The sequence below is a fragment of the Trachurus trachurus genome, assembly GCF_905171665.1.
Source record: "Trachurus trachurus genome assembly, chromosome: 16".
Taxonomy (NCBI): Eukaryota; Metazoa; Chordata; class Actinopteri; order Carangiformes; family Carangidae; genus Trachurus; species Trachurus trachurus.
This window is the reverse complement of record NC_139902.1, coordinates 12,817,916-12,834,148: the sequence shown is the minus strand read 5'-3', so window position 1 is coordinate 12,834,148 and position 16,233 is coordinate 12,817,916. Positions and strand designations below refer to the sequence as shown.

General features: G+C 40.9%; 3 protein-coding genes across 4 annotated transcripts; 1 reads left to right on the top strand and 2 right to left on the bottom strand.

Annotated features, from left to right (window-relative positions):
* Positions 1–230: 230 nt before the first annotated feature.
* On the bottom strand, positions 231–3,776 carry tfpt (TCF3 (E2A) fusion partner). Of its 2 annotated transcripts, none has more exons than XM_083989991.1 (7): positions 3,615–3,776; positions 2,978–3,079; positions 2,356–2,478; positions 2,004–2,074; positions 1,848–1,917; positions 1,099–1,257; positions 231–906 (listed from the first exon to the last, which is right to left on the bottom strand). In XM_083989991.1, exons 2-7 carry the CDS (start codon positions 3,077–3,079, stop codon positions 832–834), a joined length of 600 nt encoding a protein of 199 aa, XP_083846117.1. In that variant the 5' UTR covers positions 3,615–3,776; the 3' UTR covers positions 231–831. The 2 variants fall into 2 exon arrangements, with proteins under 2 accessions (XP_083846117.1, XP_083846116.1); XM_083989990.1 differs by having other exon boundaries at positions 2,978–3,117; positions 3,615–3,761.
* Positions 3,777–3,817: 41 nt separating this feature from the next.
* ndufa3 (NADH:ubiquinone oxidoreductase subunit A3) lies at positions 3,818–5,685 on the top strand. The gene is made up of 4 exons (XM_083989998.1): positions 3,818–3,882; positions 4,160–4,234; positions 5,294–5,371; positions 5,486–5,685. The coding sequence occupies exons 1-4, from the start codon at positions 3,876–3,878 to the stop codon at positions 5,575–5,577; spliced, it is 252 nt and encodes an 83-aa protein (XP_083846124.1). The 5' UTR covers positions 3,818–3,875; the 3' UTR covers positions 5,578–5,685.
* Positions 5,686–8,855: 3,170 nt separating this feature from the next.
* On the bottom strand, positions 8,856–15,958 carry LOC310999519 (BAR/IMD domain-containing adapter protein 2; the record flags this gene model as incomplete). Its single annotated transcript, XM_083989977.1, has 14 exons — positions 8,856–8,928; positions 9,519–9,559; positions 9,675–9,843; positions 10,247–10,309; positions 10,996–11,197; positions 11,295–11,994; positions 12,734–12,910; positions 13,265–13,417; positions 13,911–14,048; positions 14,367–14,438; positions 14,681–14,742; positions 15,379–15,465; positions 15,642–15,717; positions 15,911–15,958. 14 exons carry the CDS (start codon positions 15,956–15,958, stop codon positions 8,856–8,858), a joined length of 2,061 nt encoding a protein of 686 aa, XP_083846103.1.
* Positions 15,959–16,233: the final 275 nt, after the last annotated feature.

The following is a 16,233-nucleotide window of genomic DNA, read 5'->3' as shown; positions in this document are numbered from 1 at the left end:
AGACTGACAAGAAAGAAGTGATTCCCATGACAGCTGTTCTAACTCCACCAAATGAAGAAAACGGTAAGATGAGGTTAAAAGCTGAAAAAAAAATAGAATACCATAAGCAAAATTAAACTTTGATATCTTTTGTTTTGTTTTTTTGCACATTCAAGAAATTGTATTTACAGACACTGCTTTTTTATTTCTATTTTAACTACTGTTTAGAAACATTGTAAAAATAAAAATAAACCACATGATCAACTGTGTTTTGCCATCAGTCATTAAAAATTTTAACTAATTAAGATGTGAACAGATGTGATTCAAATGGTAAAATCTTTTTCAGGTTCTGGTCCAGATCAGCAAACATAATAATAAGCCACACACCATCACTTCTAATACCTTTACAATTAAAAAAACATTAACCCTAAGGATAGAAAAAAAAATCTTCATACAGCCAAATAACAGTTTGTAATACCTGCATAATGATACTGACTGTTTACTGAGGTAAAACCATGAACCTTGAAATCATCATCATTTCCAGCACTGTATTATGGAAGCCATAAAGTTTTCTGCCCTACTTTAATTGTGCCTGCATTACCCACAACAATGTGCACAACTTGTCATTGATCATAATTATGTGATGGCATTAAATCTCATTACAAAACATGAGCACAGAAATAGTGTGTACAAAATGAATGTATAACAAATGAATATGACAATACTCAAGTAGAACTACAGTATAAACAGTGCAAAACCTGGCTGAACAGAGGCAGCCGACAGCATCTACTGAACAATCAAAGACACTGGGTGCTCCTTAGTTGTCATCACATCCAGGGCAGCGCGCAATGATCAGTGAGACAGGGAGGTTGGACTGGGCATTTCTCCAAATTGTGTGTCTGCCAGCACTGACATGTCTGGTTCAGTCTAGGTTAAAAAAAAAAGAAGCAGAAACTCAGTTACCACAAAATCAATTGTTCTATACGGACTGATGTCCAAATGTTCACATTAATGAAACCTATTAAACCACCCATTCATGCACACACAGCTACACGTTCAGTCAAATCGTTCATAGGCATAAAATAATAACAACAGCAGTCCACTAGAGCTCTTCACTACCTGTGGATCTTTATCCTTTTCTTGTCTAGGAATTCGATGTCTCCTCTTCTTGGGTCCAGTGGCATGATGCAACGTTGCAGACGATGTGGACCCAGAAAGGCCATTGAGACGCTCATCCTCCACTCCAGAGGCAGCATCTAAATGTGCTCCAGGCTCCTCCTGAAAAATGAAATACAGGTAAAAATGTAGCTATATTGTGAACTCATCATATTTATTTATTATGGCTTGTCAATTAAAGATGTTTGCTCACAATGGTTGATTGCTGTGGTAAAAAAAAAAAAAAAAGATTTAGTCCTGTATTGTCACTGTAACTACACTGTTGCCCATGAAGTTGGAATAATTTTGTTTTCCGACACATTCCTCTTTTTATTCCTATAATAAAGGTTAATTGTGATTTAATTACCACAGTGATATGTTTGGAAGAGAATGATCAATACAGTTTTGAGAAGATATACACTTTATCTGTCAAGAATAAATTACATTGTCACAATCATTTCATGAGAGGAGGTAAAAAACAATATTTTACTCCAACTTTATGGTCTAACCTAGCAAATCTATTGTTAATGTGCCAACTGAATATTAGCATATTGATTGATTGTATTCAAATCATTTTCAAGCTAATGCATGCAGATATAAATGTGGTGGAGCAAATGACATATGGACATGTAAATGTGGCGTGATGTCTAAGGTGATGAGTCACATCTGATTTTCAACAGGTCATTCTTGTCTGTTGTTATTTTATGTCTCACCTCCAGCAGTATAGTAAGCTGAGCATTTCTGTAATCGTCCCCGTGAGCATCTAAAGTCTTCATGAGAAACCTGTAAGGATCAACAGAACAATCAGATGAGTCATCATCAAGTGTCAATCTACTGAGAAATCTAGTTGTTGTAGTTTGGTTTTATACCTTCTCTCTTTCTTCAAGCGTCGTGTAATTCTTTGTACTTGGTGAAGGCGGCCCAGCATCTTCTGATTCACCTGACAATTTCACAAAAACTGATTAAAATGCACTTATATACATATATAATCAGAAATATGGTCTTTATTAAAATGATTACATGGTCACAGAATGAGCTCATGTGTATTAAGAAATTATGTAAAGAAGTCAGGCATTAAATGTTTCCAAACCCATTATAACCCATATTGAAATTTCACAAGACACATATTCAGGAAGTGTGTGCAAAACAACCTACATACTGCATTATGCACATACATGCAGGCTAACGCACACAAGCACCCACACGCACACTCTCACACACCTGTTCAATTTCTTTACACCTCCTACTCAGAGCCAGATATTTCCTCTTATCGAGAGCTCTTCTCTCTTCCTCCTCTTGCACTGTGCTCTCCAGCAGCTCACTGCCTCCTGGGCCCAGCTCCACCTGCACAAAAACAAATTTGTGTGGTTTTGTGCTGTGGTCGGCTCTCTGTGTCAGTGTTTCACTATGACGTCTCAAATAGAAAAGCTGTCACCAAAAGGACGCTTCATTGGGTAAATCTATCATAAGCAGCAGATCCTTTATCCAACCACTAAGCTACATACATAGACATTTCCACCCTGAATTTTGGACCAAGACCTTCTCAACAGAATAACATGTCTGTCACACAAGTACAAAATAAGATTCTCAGTTTTCATTCATAGATCATATTTAAGGAATATTTAACCAAGATGCTGGGTCAAGGATTAGACTGTAGCTACTTTCTTCAAACACAGTACTTTTCAAACTAAGTTAAATAAACAATATCACTGATGAAGGTCAGATGTTTTTGTTAAAACTGGTAATAATATAATTAGTGACTACAGAAAAAAAGGCGACATAGATTCCTGTGAGTTTAATGGCACAGAGAGCTCTGGCTATGTGTTTCTGACATTAACATTACCTCTCCAGGTCCCAGCTCCACACCGCCTGGCTCCAGCTCTGCCTCCAGGATGTGTCCTCCAAACAGAGGAGGCAGAGCCAAACCAGAGAAATCCTCCATCATCTGGACAGGAAGAGAGTAAAGATCATCTGTGTTTGTTGCTGTAAAACATGTCCACAAAGCAATGTAGACACAGGCAACATGTAAGTCTAGGCAAGGCCATTTTTACAAACAGTTTGTCTCAAAGGGCTTCACACAGCATCAATACAACATCCTCTGCACTTAGACCCGCACATCGACTGAGGAAAAACTCGCAAGAAAACTCTTAACACGGGGAAAAAAATAGAGAAACCTCTCACCCAGGACGGGCAGACATGCAACAGATGTTGTATATACAGACACGATAACAGTCCAGTCTGTCTAATCTACTAAACCTCCAAGTGCAGCAGACACATAACGTATCGTTGAACTTACTGTGTTGTTACAAAAACGCAGGATCTTGGAAAATCGAAGTCATCGTCGCTTTCGTCATCATCAACATAAATGACGTTTGAGTAAATTAGACGTGAACTAAAAATAATGGTTCAATAAGGTTTCTGCTATCATCAGTGACACATTATAAAACTGGATAACAAGCCATCAATGTATCGATACTTACATTTCTAAATCTTTGTCCTGCGGTTTTAAAACTCCTCTACGGTGTGTTGAGTGTGTGGTGTACACAGCCAGCTCAGCTATGACCGTGTTTTAACATCACATTTGGTTAAATTCAAACGTAAAGCAAACGAGTGCACATTTCCTTTCACACTCCACTCGATGAGCTAATGTTTATATGCGACGGTCGCAGAAGTCATGCGTCACAGTTAGTAAGCACTACATTTCCCGTGAGCCTCCGCTCTGTTCAACTACACCAGACAACATGGCGGGTATGTGACTATTTTGTCATCTTTCGTACACCTTGACGGTGAAAGTAGTTTAAATGCGCCCTCCACATTACATAAATAAATACTCTCCGTAGTCTAAATGATGTCTAATGAGTGTCAGAGTTACTTTCACACAACGATATCCAGTCCGAACAAAACGAAAAATGTGACCTTGGCTGTGTTGCTAGCGGTGGCTAACGTTAGCTCACTGTGAGTTTATATTATATTCTGCTGTGGAGGATTTTAACCTGCCTGTTTTCACATATTTTGTCATCAACAGGTATCGGGGCTTTCCTGAAGAATGCATGGAATAAAGAGCCTGTCATCATGGCCTCATGTGCGATTGGGTTATTCGGTCAGTAGCCTCCTGTTTGTTTAATCTAACGTTAGCTCGGAAAAAGTGAGATATGAGAGATGACAGAACACAACAATGAAAAAAAGCTTTGGATATGTTATATTTACAGCAACATTTAATATGGCCTATATCTCAAATGACAGATCCGTAAGATTTCACCAGCATTATGAATGTTATATGTCATCAGTGTTCTGCTTATTGTCATTTAATTGAATGAATAACACGTGAAGGACTTTGCCTTAAAGGGACAACGAGGAGTTTCTATTCGGTTATAAAAAAGTCTCACGTTAATGTGGATGAATCTCCGTTACCCACACTTGTTAATGGGCCCATTTTCGATAAATATATCGTTCTGTCTCTATCGTTATTTTGTTATTATTAGTGGTGGCGGAAGTGCTGGTCGAGCCGACCAGCGTTTCCTTCGTTGCGAATCATGAGAATAACGCAGCCGCATCGCCGTTTATGGTCGGAACTACGGTGGTATGTGAACCTCTTTGAACCTCTGACTTTAATTATTGATGAATGAAAACATGAGTCCGTCTTGCGCCCGGTCAAAGAAATGTACGGTGCGCGCGGAGGCTCATAAATGTAGTGTGAAAACGCTTCGCTTTTCCAAAACTCCTCGTTGTCCCTTTAAATTAAAACAACAGCATAACAACGAAAACCATTCCCTCATTTCTGATCTTCATCTCGAAAGTCAAATATGGTGTCACGTTTATCTGTATATTATGGTATATCTATTACACCATCAAAAGCAACAAGAGTTCACACAAGGGTGTGAATGTGTTAAGATTAGATGACTAGCCGTCTTGAGAGGTCTCCACATATTCACTGTTCTGTGGTGGAGATCCCCAATAACCAAATGCTGTTTCCTCTTATTCTCTTATAATTTTGCTGCTGGGCAGCATCAGTGGTCTGCTGAGAAATCTGAAGTAGTTTGTGTACTCACTGTCTTTAGTCTTTGTTTCTATGTGAGCTGTTGATGGGGCCTCAAACATTAAGCTTCTGTGTAATTTGTACTTTATGTGTTCATCTTAATAAAATGTTGTGTTTTCTCAGGCATTGCTCTGCCATTCATCAGCCCCATCACAAAGTACACAGGAATGATCAATTCAGCTGTGCCATACAACTACCCAGGTAAACACTATTGTCTTGTTACAGCGAGCTGTCTTCAGTATCAACCATCCAAACAAATACCTGTTCATGCTTAGTCAAATATAACAGCTACTTCTCCTTCTTCTCCTGATGCAGTCCCTGTACGAGATGATGGAAACATGCCTGATGTCCCAGCTCATCCGAGCGACCCTCAAGGAGAAAACTTGGAATGGCTCAAAAAGCTGTAACTTTGCATTCTCACAATCGACATCTGTGATTTTCCTCTTGTTCATATCTGTCTGTAAAGCTGTTCCGCCGATCAATGTCCCGCAATAAAGACTGTCTATTTAATTCTACTTTTGTGTCATGTTGTTTGATACATTTAGATGTAATTCATGTTTTCAAACGCTATAACATTTGAACGCATTAAGAGTTCAGACAGTTTTCTTAGTCTAATTGCCTTAGTTGAAGTGGGCTGAAGCTTAGAGATTCAAGTCTTTTTAAAGAGCTGATCAGCTGATTTTTAAACTAAGCTTCGACACAACCCCGATCCTTCAGATGAGGCTTAGCATGACAAAGCTGGAATCCGATTAAGTTTGAAAATGAATTCCTTGTTTCATACCAGCATAGCTCTACATGAATAACTTGGAAAAGTGGTAGAACAATATGTGGTACAGGGCCTCATTAAATCCCTTAAAAATTAAGCCTAACCATTTAATATAGGACCGTATTCAATGTTATAATAACTGTGTTAGGCTTTGTAATGTACTGTGCATGCCAGGCCCCACTAACACACATTAATGCTCTAAATGCAGTTAATGCACATTTACTAAAATATTCAAAAATCTCAGATACATGTGTACACAGTAACAGCAATGACAGATCTCTTTCATAGAACTTTTATTTCACAACATGTCAATATGCAGTATTTCAGGTAAAGAATGTCTTCCTCAGCAGTAGTCATCGTAATCATAATAAAATATCGTATGCAGTCAACAGGGTTTCATTTTGATGCAGTTCAAAGACCAGCCTGTCAGTCTGTTTACATTGCTGCATTTAGTGTTAAAGAACCAAATAACTGTATAAAGTTGGTGTACAGTGTTAACACAATATTTCACTTTGGTAGAAGAGTTTTGAACTTTAGATTTAAAAAAATCTGATTTTTTTTTTTGCATCAGCGTTACCACAAACATAAACATGTGTTTTGCACATTAGCATTCTGCTATAGGTTACAGACAATGACAAATGACAATACACAGACAACTTTAGGACACCTACATCTGCACATAAACTTTTCTGGATACCAATCCAAGAATACTTACTGTAGGTATTCATTTTACCAAAATTTTCTTGTTAAATTATTGTAATTAGTTAATATTTAGAACACAAATTTCTTGTTTCTAATCATCTTCCCATGCATTTATTATATGTAACACATTACAAATGTAGTGCTATGTTGCACATACTGTATACTATGTTATTTTTTAAATGAACTCATCTCAACACCTTAAACATTTTTTTTAATGTTCCCTCTAGAAAAAATAATTTGTTTTCTGGATCTCAGGTGATCACTACAACAGTCATAGGTTACTTTTATACAAAGGTTTAAGTCTAGATAAATCAATATTCTCAGCACATTTCAAACCAAAGCAGGTGAATATGTCATTCTGTAGCTTCTTCAAAGTCAAATTGTTCCACCAAAGTGAAATATTATAGAAAACAAGTCAAATAAAAGTCATACAATCACACTGTTTAATGCACAATTTACAAGCACTGATGAAGCGTTAGCGCTATCACTTTGCTGTCACCTTTAACTAATGATGACGTACTACTCAAAGCAATATAGCTGATGTTAGAGATGATCCTCTACAACACCTTTTGGGTGATCTCTTGAATCTTAAAGGTGTTAAAACGTCACAGCAACTTGAGGCAGTTACAACAGGAAAACAAGAGGTTCCGTTTCCACAGACGCAAAAAATCTCACCACTTCGCTGGAGGCGACTACAGAGCTATAGAATATTATTTGGATATTTCTAGTTTACCATGAACACTTGCTGAGACATTGGTCAACTTCCCGTATGCTTTCTTCATCACTTTCAAAGATACACCCCCCGTAAAACTCCCATCCTCTCGTGTGTCTTGGCTTTTACATCTCTCTTGAAGATTCTGCTCAGTCTGGCTGGTAAACGTGCAACTAAGGTCGACTAGCCTAGATGTTGAATAGCTTTAGATTTGGAACTGAAAAGGAATCGAGAAGATATCAAATCCAAAGACTAAGCAAATCCATCACTTTTAAGCCTTTGCTCCATCTGCAACATGCTACTTTCTAAAAAAAAACACACTTCTTTCAATAATAACACTGTCCAATCATTCAATTATTAACTGTCACAATTTGTGTCTGTGAAGTTAATGGGATTTTCTGTCTCTTTGTTTTGTAGGAGTTGCTCTGTGTTAAATAAGAACAGGATTTCACAAGTCTAATTTAAATCATCATTATTTAAGGTAGCGTGTGTTTTTACATTGTATTTTGAGCTCAGGTAAATTGTTAAAGTAATCCAAAAATCTACATTCATAAAATAGCAATGTGTAACTTCACAGCAGCAGAATGTGTTGTGTTGTGTTAAATGTCTAAATAAACATAATATATTACTGACAGGGACGTGTAGCTACACTCAAACAGCATTGCCCATATTCAGTAAATGTTAAGTAAAAATGGCACAAAATAACTCTGGGTGCCAACCTCATTAAAATATGCCAAGTCAAGTCTCTCTCAGCAAAACAAGCTTTGAGTTTTAAAATAGAAAAGACACGTAAGGTTTAAAAGTTTGCTTCCATTGAAACCAAGAGAAAGCAACTATCTGGCAGCTTCCCTAAAAAATATAATATTGTAATAGCACTTATAGAGTAGGAGCCGGTCCTCTTCCCATAACACTTCATTACAGTCCAAGTGAAAGTTAACAACCCGCTATTAGGAGCCAGTCCCTAGATCAGCTGAACAAAGAAAGGTTTTCTATGTATGGCACAACAGAACAAAAAACTACATTAAAGGTTATGTCAACACATAAAATTGCACTGTAAAACAGTAAGAGAATAAAGAGGCCTCCTTCACAGGCTGGGACAAACCTAGATATGTTAGTTATTCATAATGAGCAGGATACAGATACAAGCTAAGTACAGCCAAACATCATAAAAACTAACCTAGATTTTTATTGTACTTCCCACATTTCACTCAAACAGAATATACGGATATCACAGTGCTCCTGTTTCTACTTTCTCCCATTAGCTAGTTTAAACAGTGAGTGGACAGCGATCATATTTATACTTTTATACTTTGATTTTAAAATATTCTATTCCTGCACATGAAACACACAAATCTGTATTTGATTAAACTGCAAAACAAAACAAAAAAAAGAAAAGAAAAGTAATATTTAAAAGAGATAACATGAACCACTGTGCCGTTTTCCAGGACTCAACCTGAGGCTTGATGGAGCGACAGAGAACAGGACACGGAGTCGCTGCCAACCACTTACTCAATAATGGGAGCTGAGCGATCGTTGGTGACAGTTCTTCTGAGTCGTACGTGGGCAAATGGATTGGGCCTGAAAAACGACACAATACAATAATGAACAATGAACAATTAATATGACTGAAAGAAACAACACAGGAAGCTCAGTGGCCTGTTACTAAAAGTCACAGTGATCAGCCAATGACCTTTCTTGTGCATCTTCCCGTCTTTCAGCGAATTTCCTGTCACATCTCCACCGAAATCTAACAGAGGCAAAAAATGTGAAAAACTATGTACAGAGGAGTTGTTTATTCACAGGTGGTGATAGGGTGGTGTTTTTTACTTCACTGTGGGGCTGCAATTAAAGAGCCACTTCGGTGTTTTTATAAGGGGATTCAAAGTTGGTTGAACACTGGATCATTAGTTCCCATGATGCACCTTAATAGCATCCTAAATGCAATTCAATTAAGTCCAATCAACTTCCCCACAGGGCAATTTAAGAAAACACCTCCCTACTTGGTAAATCCTCATGTAGTTTGTAACAGAGGCTTCTTCTTACAAGGTTTAGGCAAATCAAAATCCAATCAAAAGATGACACTGTGCTTCCTCTTTTCACAGGGTAATTAGTGATCCTTATGACTCCTTGATGAGTGAACTACGTATGTGTCGATGCTAATAATTTACCTGGTTGGGGAAGGTGGTGGAGAGGTCAGTTCTGCGGTGATCTGAAAGTGACAAGAAACAATAAGAACTTTTATTCTATACCGTATCTCTTTTATTAGCATGAACAATGAGGGTCAGACACATTCACTCACACCTTTGACCTTTCATGTTTCTGACCTTGTTGGTGTCGGCCATGCTGTACGGGCGCGGGCGGAAGGTGCTGACCCTCTGGGGAGGAAGGGAGTGCTCCTCCTCTGACTCTGGGGTGAGGGCCGGGAGACCTGCAGACACCAACTTGTCGAGCTGTCCGGTACTGGTGCTGTTAGCTTTAGATAAGAAGAGAGAGCTGCAGCAGGGAGGGCCACAGGCAGAGAGGAAAGAATACACAAGAAAAAAAGATAAGACAGAGGAAACACGATGAGAGTGGAGAGGTGTTGGTTTTGTGTGAATTCGTCAACACTGCTGTTGTTGTTGGAAAGAGGGGTGGAAAGAGAGAGACATGGTAAGTGTCGCTCTGCTGTGACTTTGCGTGTGTCTGGCATGAGAGATGTTTGATTTTTGGGAACAGAGATGGAAAAGGGAAGGGTGGCATATTAGTTTCAACATGGAAACAATCCCCTACTTTTCAACATATTACAGATATAATGGCAGAGGGACTGATTATAAATGACTGATGGGAAGTGGAGGAAGCATTTCTCTCATTAAAAGGATCAAAAGTCAGCAACAATCTCTGCTCTCCACTGTCGTACCTCTCGAGGTGATCCATCTTGCTGTGGTGTGGCTGAGTATAGGAGAAAGGGAACCAGCCTTTCCTGTGGGGGAACATTTTAGTGTAATGTTATAAAGAGCTCGAAAAAGGCAAATTAGAGATGGTGTGTGAAGCCAGTCTCCACTGTTTTGTATGAATGTGTAGATGTTTTGGGCTTTGTTTTATGTCAGTGAGCTGGACTGGACCAACAAGGTTTTATTTAACCTAATTTAATTTAGAATAAGATCTCATCAGGGTTTATTAAAACTAGGTCTCAAATAGGTTAATCCAGGTTTTAAATTGAGCCAGGTTTGCACCATTATGAATTAAACTTGAGTTTAATCAATAGAGACCCAGTATCAGGACCCAGTACATGTAAAAGAGTGGTGAGAGGGCTCATTAACTGTTTACTTTGTGAACTGGTATCTGAACAAAAATGTATCTTCATCATAAAGTTTATTTTGAGGACCTTGATGTTAGTCGAATCGATCCATCTCAAAGATGCAGCCATAAACGGGCTGTTAAATTAACTCTCGATCACAGTTTAAATTGGAGTTTAAAGTTTTGGTGCAACAAATAATTGTAAATTGGTTCAGCAGTACAGAATTTCAACTTAAACCATGATTTACCCTAGTTTAAACCTTGTTGGTGTGATCCAGCCTAAATTCATATTTTGTCTATAATGAAGATGCTAAAGGTAAAAGGCCCCTTCAGGTTCTACAGCAGCGTGGGACTTTTTTTTAAACATACCGTCCAGTCCGCTCATTCTGGCCATAGTGCCATCCGTCTCTGGGCTCAGAGATGAGCAGGGTGATGTTGTCACCTGGCTGGAAGTGCAGTAAGCAAGCCCCTCCCACAACGCTACCACCCTCCGATGCTGCGGGACTGTGACCAAACATGGCCTCCACGCGTGTAGGTCCAGACAGGGGCAGCATCCTGGGAAGACTGGAGCCTTGACCGGAGGAGACGGAGAAACAAAATGAGGAGATGGGGTTTGGGGGATAAACACACACACATGAATAAGACAGGCAGAGTGTGTCATGCGTTACCCTGGAAGCCGCCAAGCCTGATTTCACTGGAAGGACGCCTCGGCAGCGGGAGAGTGGCTGTAGCGCTCACATCTGCAGTTTTCAGCAGCCAGGGGTTGTGTGATGGTGATGAGGTGTTGCTCCCTCCTGGTCCCACCTGTTGGTGCAGCAGCTGCACAGGAGTCATGGCCCTGGAGAGAGGAGCGCTGTGAGGCAGCGGCGGACTGTGAGGAGCGCTGTGAGGAGCGCTGTGCGGGATGGGGAGGGTCATGCCGTGCAGGGAGCCGCCGGTGGGGGAGATCTGGCTGAGGGACATCACAGTGGAGGGGATGAGGCTCGGGGAGAGGTTGGACGTGTTGCTGGCCAAGAGGAGGGAGCTCTGCTGGGCTGAGCTGCTGGATGTGGAGGGAGTGGATGCAGCCGGGCTGATGCTGACGCTGCCGCTGGCGCTGCTGTCGGGGAGGGGGCTGGCCGAGGCACTGAGGGGCGTGCTGGTGTGCTGAGGAGAAGCTCCTCGCGATGCAGCTCCAGCAGCTCCAGCAGCTCCTCCGGTGGATGACGCAGAGCGGAAAGTCTGAGGGGAACCCTGAGGAGGACCGGTGTCGCTCTGAGAAGAGGAGGGGAGTGAGCGCTGCTGCTGCTGCTGCTGCTGCTGCTGCTGCTGCTGCGAGCGACTGGAGTCTCCGTTCAGCAGAGGAGGGACTTCCTGCACAGAGAGCCTCTGGAAAACCAACCAACAGCCAGCAGAGCAGTTAGACACAGAGTTGTGAGTTAAACGTTTAGTGCCTTGGTGCTTAAAGGTGTACAGAAAAGAAAATTGAATTTGAGCCCACTTTGGGTCATAAAATTAATGTGATAACTCATCTTTCAGACGATGTAGGCCAAACTTTGTGCAAAATTCTATTTTTGAGTAAATCCGGGCTGAAAGTGTGTATTTTTTTTTTTGCATTGGATAATGCAGGCGCACGGATTATACGTCAGCCTGTACACGATTCACCAGCCACTGATATTGGATCTGTCATCCGTCATTCAAACGTCTGAGACACGCACACACACACGGAGCTCGGGCTCGCCCCAAGCTTTGAATATCCCGCCCGCTCGATAACGACCAATCAAATTCGTTTTCCTTACTCGGGTAAACTCGTGTTGCAGCTCGTGACAACTCGGCGCGACAAACAGGACAAACGGCCATTTCTGTACACCTTTAACTCAGAATGTCCTGGCCAAGTCTTGAGATTTTATTTTTGTCTTGCAAAACAATGGTGTTGTTGAACCTTTAGCCAGGAACTACTAAAAGTAGACATGTTTATAAATATTGGAGTTTAATGCAATGAGGTTTTGAAAGGTTTTCAGTGTCTCATCCCACCATGTGGAATGATCACACAAAAGGTCTGATATTATGAACTTTTAAAAATACTTAAATCCAGTGCGCAGGTCAAACACATCGGACCTGAGCTCACCTGTTCTGGCTGAGCCGAGCCGAGCTTGGTGTGGCGGAGGGCCTCGGCTATCCCAGCGGCCCCCGAGCCTTGAGGGGCGGTGTGACGCAGCAGGTTCAGAGCGCGCTCTGGAAGTTTTGTCGGCTGAGAACATGACTGCTGCCAAGACGACAGTTTCTGGGACAGGAGCTCTCTCACCTGGTTCATCAAAAACGTTAAAAAAGAAAAAAAAAATCCAACACTGTTAGAAGCTGAGACTGGAATTATCAATATTTACTCATTGTATTTTTCTTATTTTCCACACATCTCATTATGTTACAGTAGCAGGACAGTGTATGAAGACATAAGTCACCTAGTGCAGTTTTTGGACAACAATAAAAATCTATGGCACATGGAGAAGATGAATGAGCTCAGATCAGATGAAACTACACATCATTGTTAATAGAATACATTAATATGTGGTTTAGGTCTTTTCACCATATTCATATTCATTCATGACATTCATGCTGAGTTGACTGAATACATCAATAAACCAGAGTGTAAACAGATCACCTTGGAGTGGTAGTTGATGAGCAGCTTGGTGACACAACACTGCCTGTCCACCAGGAAGCAGTATCGTCTCCTCTCCTCTGTGAGCGCCGACTTGTAACCCGAGGCGACCAACACGTCCAGCTCGCCTTGACGACGACTCATCAACTCCACAAACTGCAGCAGGAGACAAAAACTTTAAGTCTGCAAACCTGAACGTCGTCACACCAACAACCACACACGAACCCTAACATTACGCAGACCAGAGCACAGCGTTCACAGTGACCTTCAATTCACATCGCACAGAGAGAGGAGTGACATCACTTCCTGCCTGGTGCAACAATGATAACAAAATCCAAATCATGAAAAACACTGTCCTGGTGACCTTTTCTTGCTCTCTCCCTTTTTGATTTCTACATTTCACCCTCTAAGTGGCCAAATCCTCTCGGCTTCTTATGTCACTCATGTTTCTTCTCGTTTCTGCAGTAAGTTGCTTGTTTTCTGAAAAATCAGCTGAGGCAGATTGTTCTTTAATCTCATTCACTCTCCGACCTACTTCTCACAACTCTGCTTTTTAATCTGCCGTAATGCTGAGTGAGATGTTTAGGATCCATGTCTTTGAAAAGGGTCACTTGTTCTATATGTTTAGTTTCGTGGCGCTCTCAGTCACCTGCATCTCTCTGTCTCCATATTTGTTGGGGTGTCGGCTGCCTTGGCTCTTCCTGCGGAGCTTCTTGAGCTGGGACTGGCAGCGCTCGATGGACTCGGACTTGGACCTGCGCTCACTCTGGTACTTCTTTAGAGTGGCCTGATGAAGTCAGAAGATAGAAACAGGATCTAATACACCAGTGTGGATCTCCTACACCTTTCCAGTCCACTTTTATTTTAATAATACATTTTTACCCATAGTTAAAGACATTATAGGTTCAGGTTCAGGTTCAGGTTACTATTATTGTACCTGTAGGTTAACTATACATGATTATTCTTATGTATTTTTCACAATTTCTTATAATGTACATTATGTTATACATTACACACACACAGTTTGCAAATAAATGAAAGTCAACTTTTTTTAATATATTGAGAAATATGAATATGAGATATTTCAGTGGGTATGTTGACATACAGTGAGGTATTTGATGTCCAGCTCCAGCTTCTGCTCCAGCTGGGCGAGCAGCTCAGAGTGAAACAGTTTCAACTGTTGAAGATGAAAAGTAGCACATGAAATAAATTAGTACACTGACAAGTCAACTAATTTCCTGATCTCTGCTAAATAAGATTTTACATTAAATGTTTGCGAAAATCATAAATGTGGAAACATCTATCATCATATACAGTTTATTGCAATGTAAATATCAATTTCAGTATTTAATCAGCTAATGCTTGGGATCACTTGGTGTAACGAATGTGATGAAATGAGCACGTAATAAGATGTCTTACCACATCTTCCAGCTGCACCTGGATCTGTCTGTGCACCTCGGCCATCTGAAACAGCGTGTCTCCTGTGAGGAGCAGTGAAGGCGTCATCACTATCGCATGACTTAGATGTTATATAGCCTATCTTTAACCTGTGTGTGGATGGTCAGGGCCGAAAGCTGCAAATATCTTACATCAGTGTTGCTTTGTAACAGGCTGTTTGCAACAGTATGGGCAGAACCAAACCCCAGATCAGTTAAAATGTCCTAAAACCTGCTGCTTTGACACAATTTCTCATTTACAAAGTGGCCGTCAGCTGTGAGTCCCTCCCTTGGTCACACAGCGCTGTAGTATGTGGTGGCTGGCATCTCGCCCTCCGACACTCCTGCCTGCCTCCCCCGCTGTTTTCAGCATTACAATGAGATCATGTGGTGTTGTTAATCTCCCAACAATGACCCTACTCTCTCCCTGTCCCTCTGCTCTCTGCCTCTCTCTCTCTCTCTTTCTCTGCATTTCCTCATTCCCTCTTCATCTTCATCTCCTCGCTCACCGACACACATGCACCAGACTCCCAGACTATTTCCAACTTCTGGCCAGCTGTCACATTGACTCTGTAAACTTTATTAGGTCTACAGCCAATTCATTTTTATTTTCTCCTCCCCCCCCCCCCTCTCTCTCTCCCTCTCTCTCTCTCTCTCTGTCTATACCGGCCGCCCACTCACCCAGCTCTTTGGAGCCTTGGCTGTCGCTCGCCAGCTCTCCGAGTTTCACCAGGGCATCAAAGTACCCCTTGGCAGCCACGGTCACCCCTGAAGAGAAGGAACAAATTTTATGGAAGATTAAACAATATCTCTGTGTAATTTGTATTAAATTACAGCCGTGACCTTCCTGTTACATGAATCGGTAATTTAAAACTTTACTGGATTCACTGCTCCATGTGAAGCAGACATGAAACGCGCCATGAAGTGGTCAGTGTTCGACCAACCTGTCAGAGCTTTCTCGTAGTGTTTCCCCATGGTCACAAAGTTCTTCAGACTGGGGTTGAACTGGTCCAAAATGCCCTGTTGATGAGGATACACACAGGAAACATGACATTTAAAATGTCTCTACATTTTACAAGTATAGAGGACTGTGCATGTGACACACAAATCTCTGAATCATGAATTTTCTGTAGGCCACATTTCAAGATGTTCAACAGCAGAAAAGAGATAATCGTCTACTTCAGTTTCAGACCAACATTCAGTGGAGTTTTACCTTGTAGACATTTTCTGTCATCTTGTTCACCTCCTCGGTTCGGGACATTTTTCCTCTGATGTTATGTTCTGCCACTGTGTTCGTCTGTATGGTCACCTCCTGCTGATGTTCAGGTTTCTAGGCTTTAGTGTAGTGACAGATGTCCTGCAAGAGAACAAAACGGTTTCAATAGGAATAATGAAATCTAAAATGTAGGATACTGGATATTGTTTTCAAATTCACCTCCACCGAGGAAAAAGAACATTGCAGCTGTATTTATCTGCACCTCAGCTGAAAGTGCAAATACCAAACATTATTGATTTCCTTTGTTGTATATTACACTG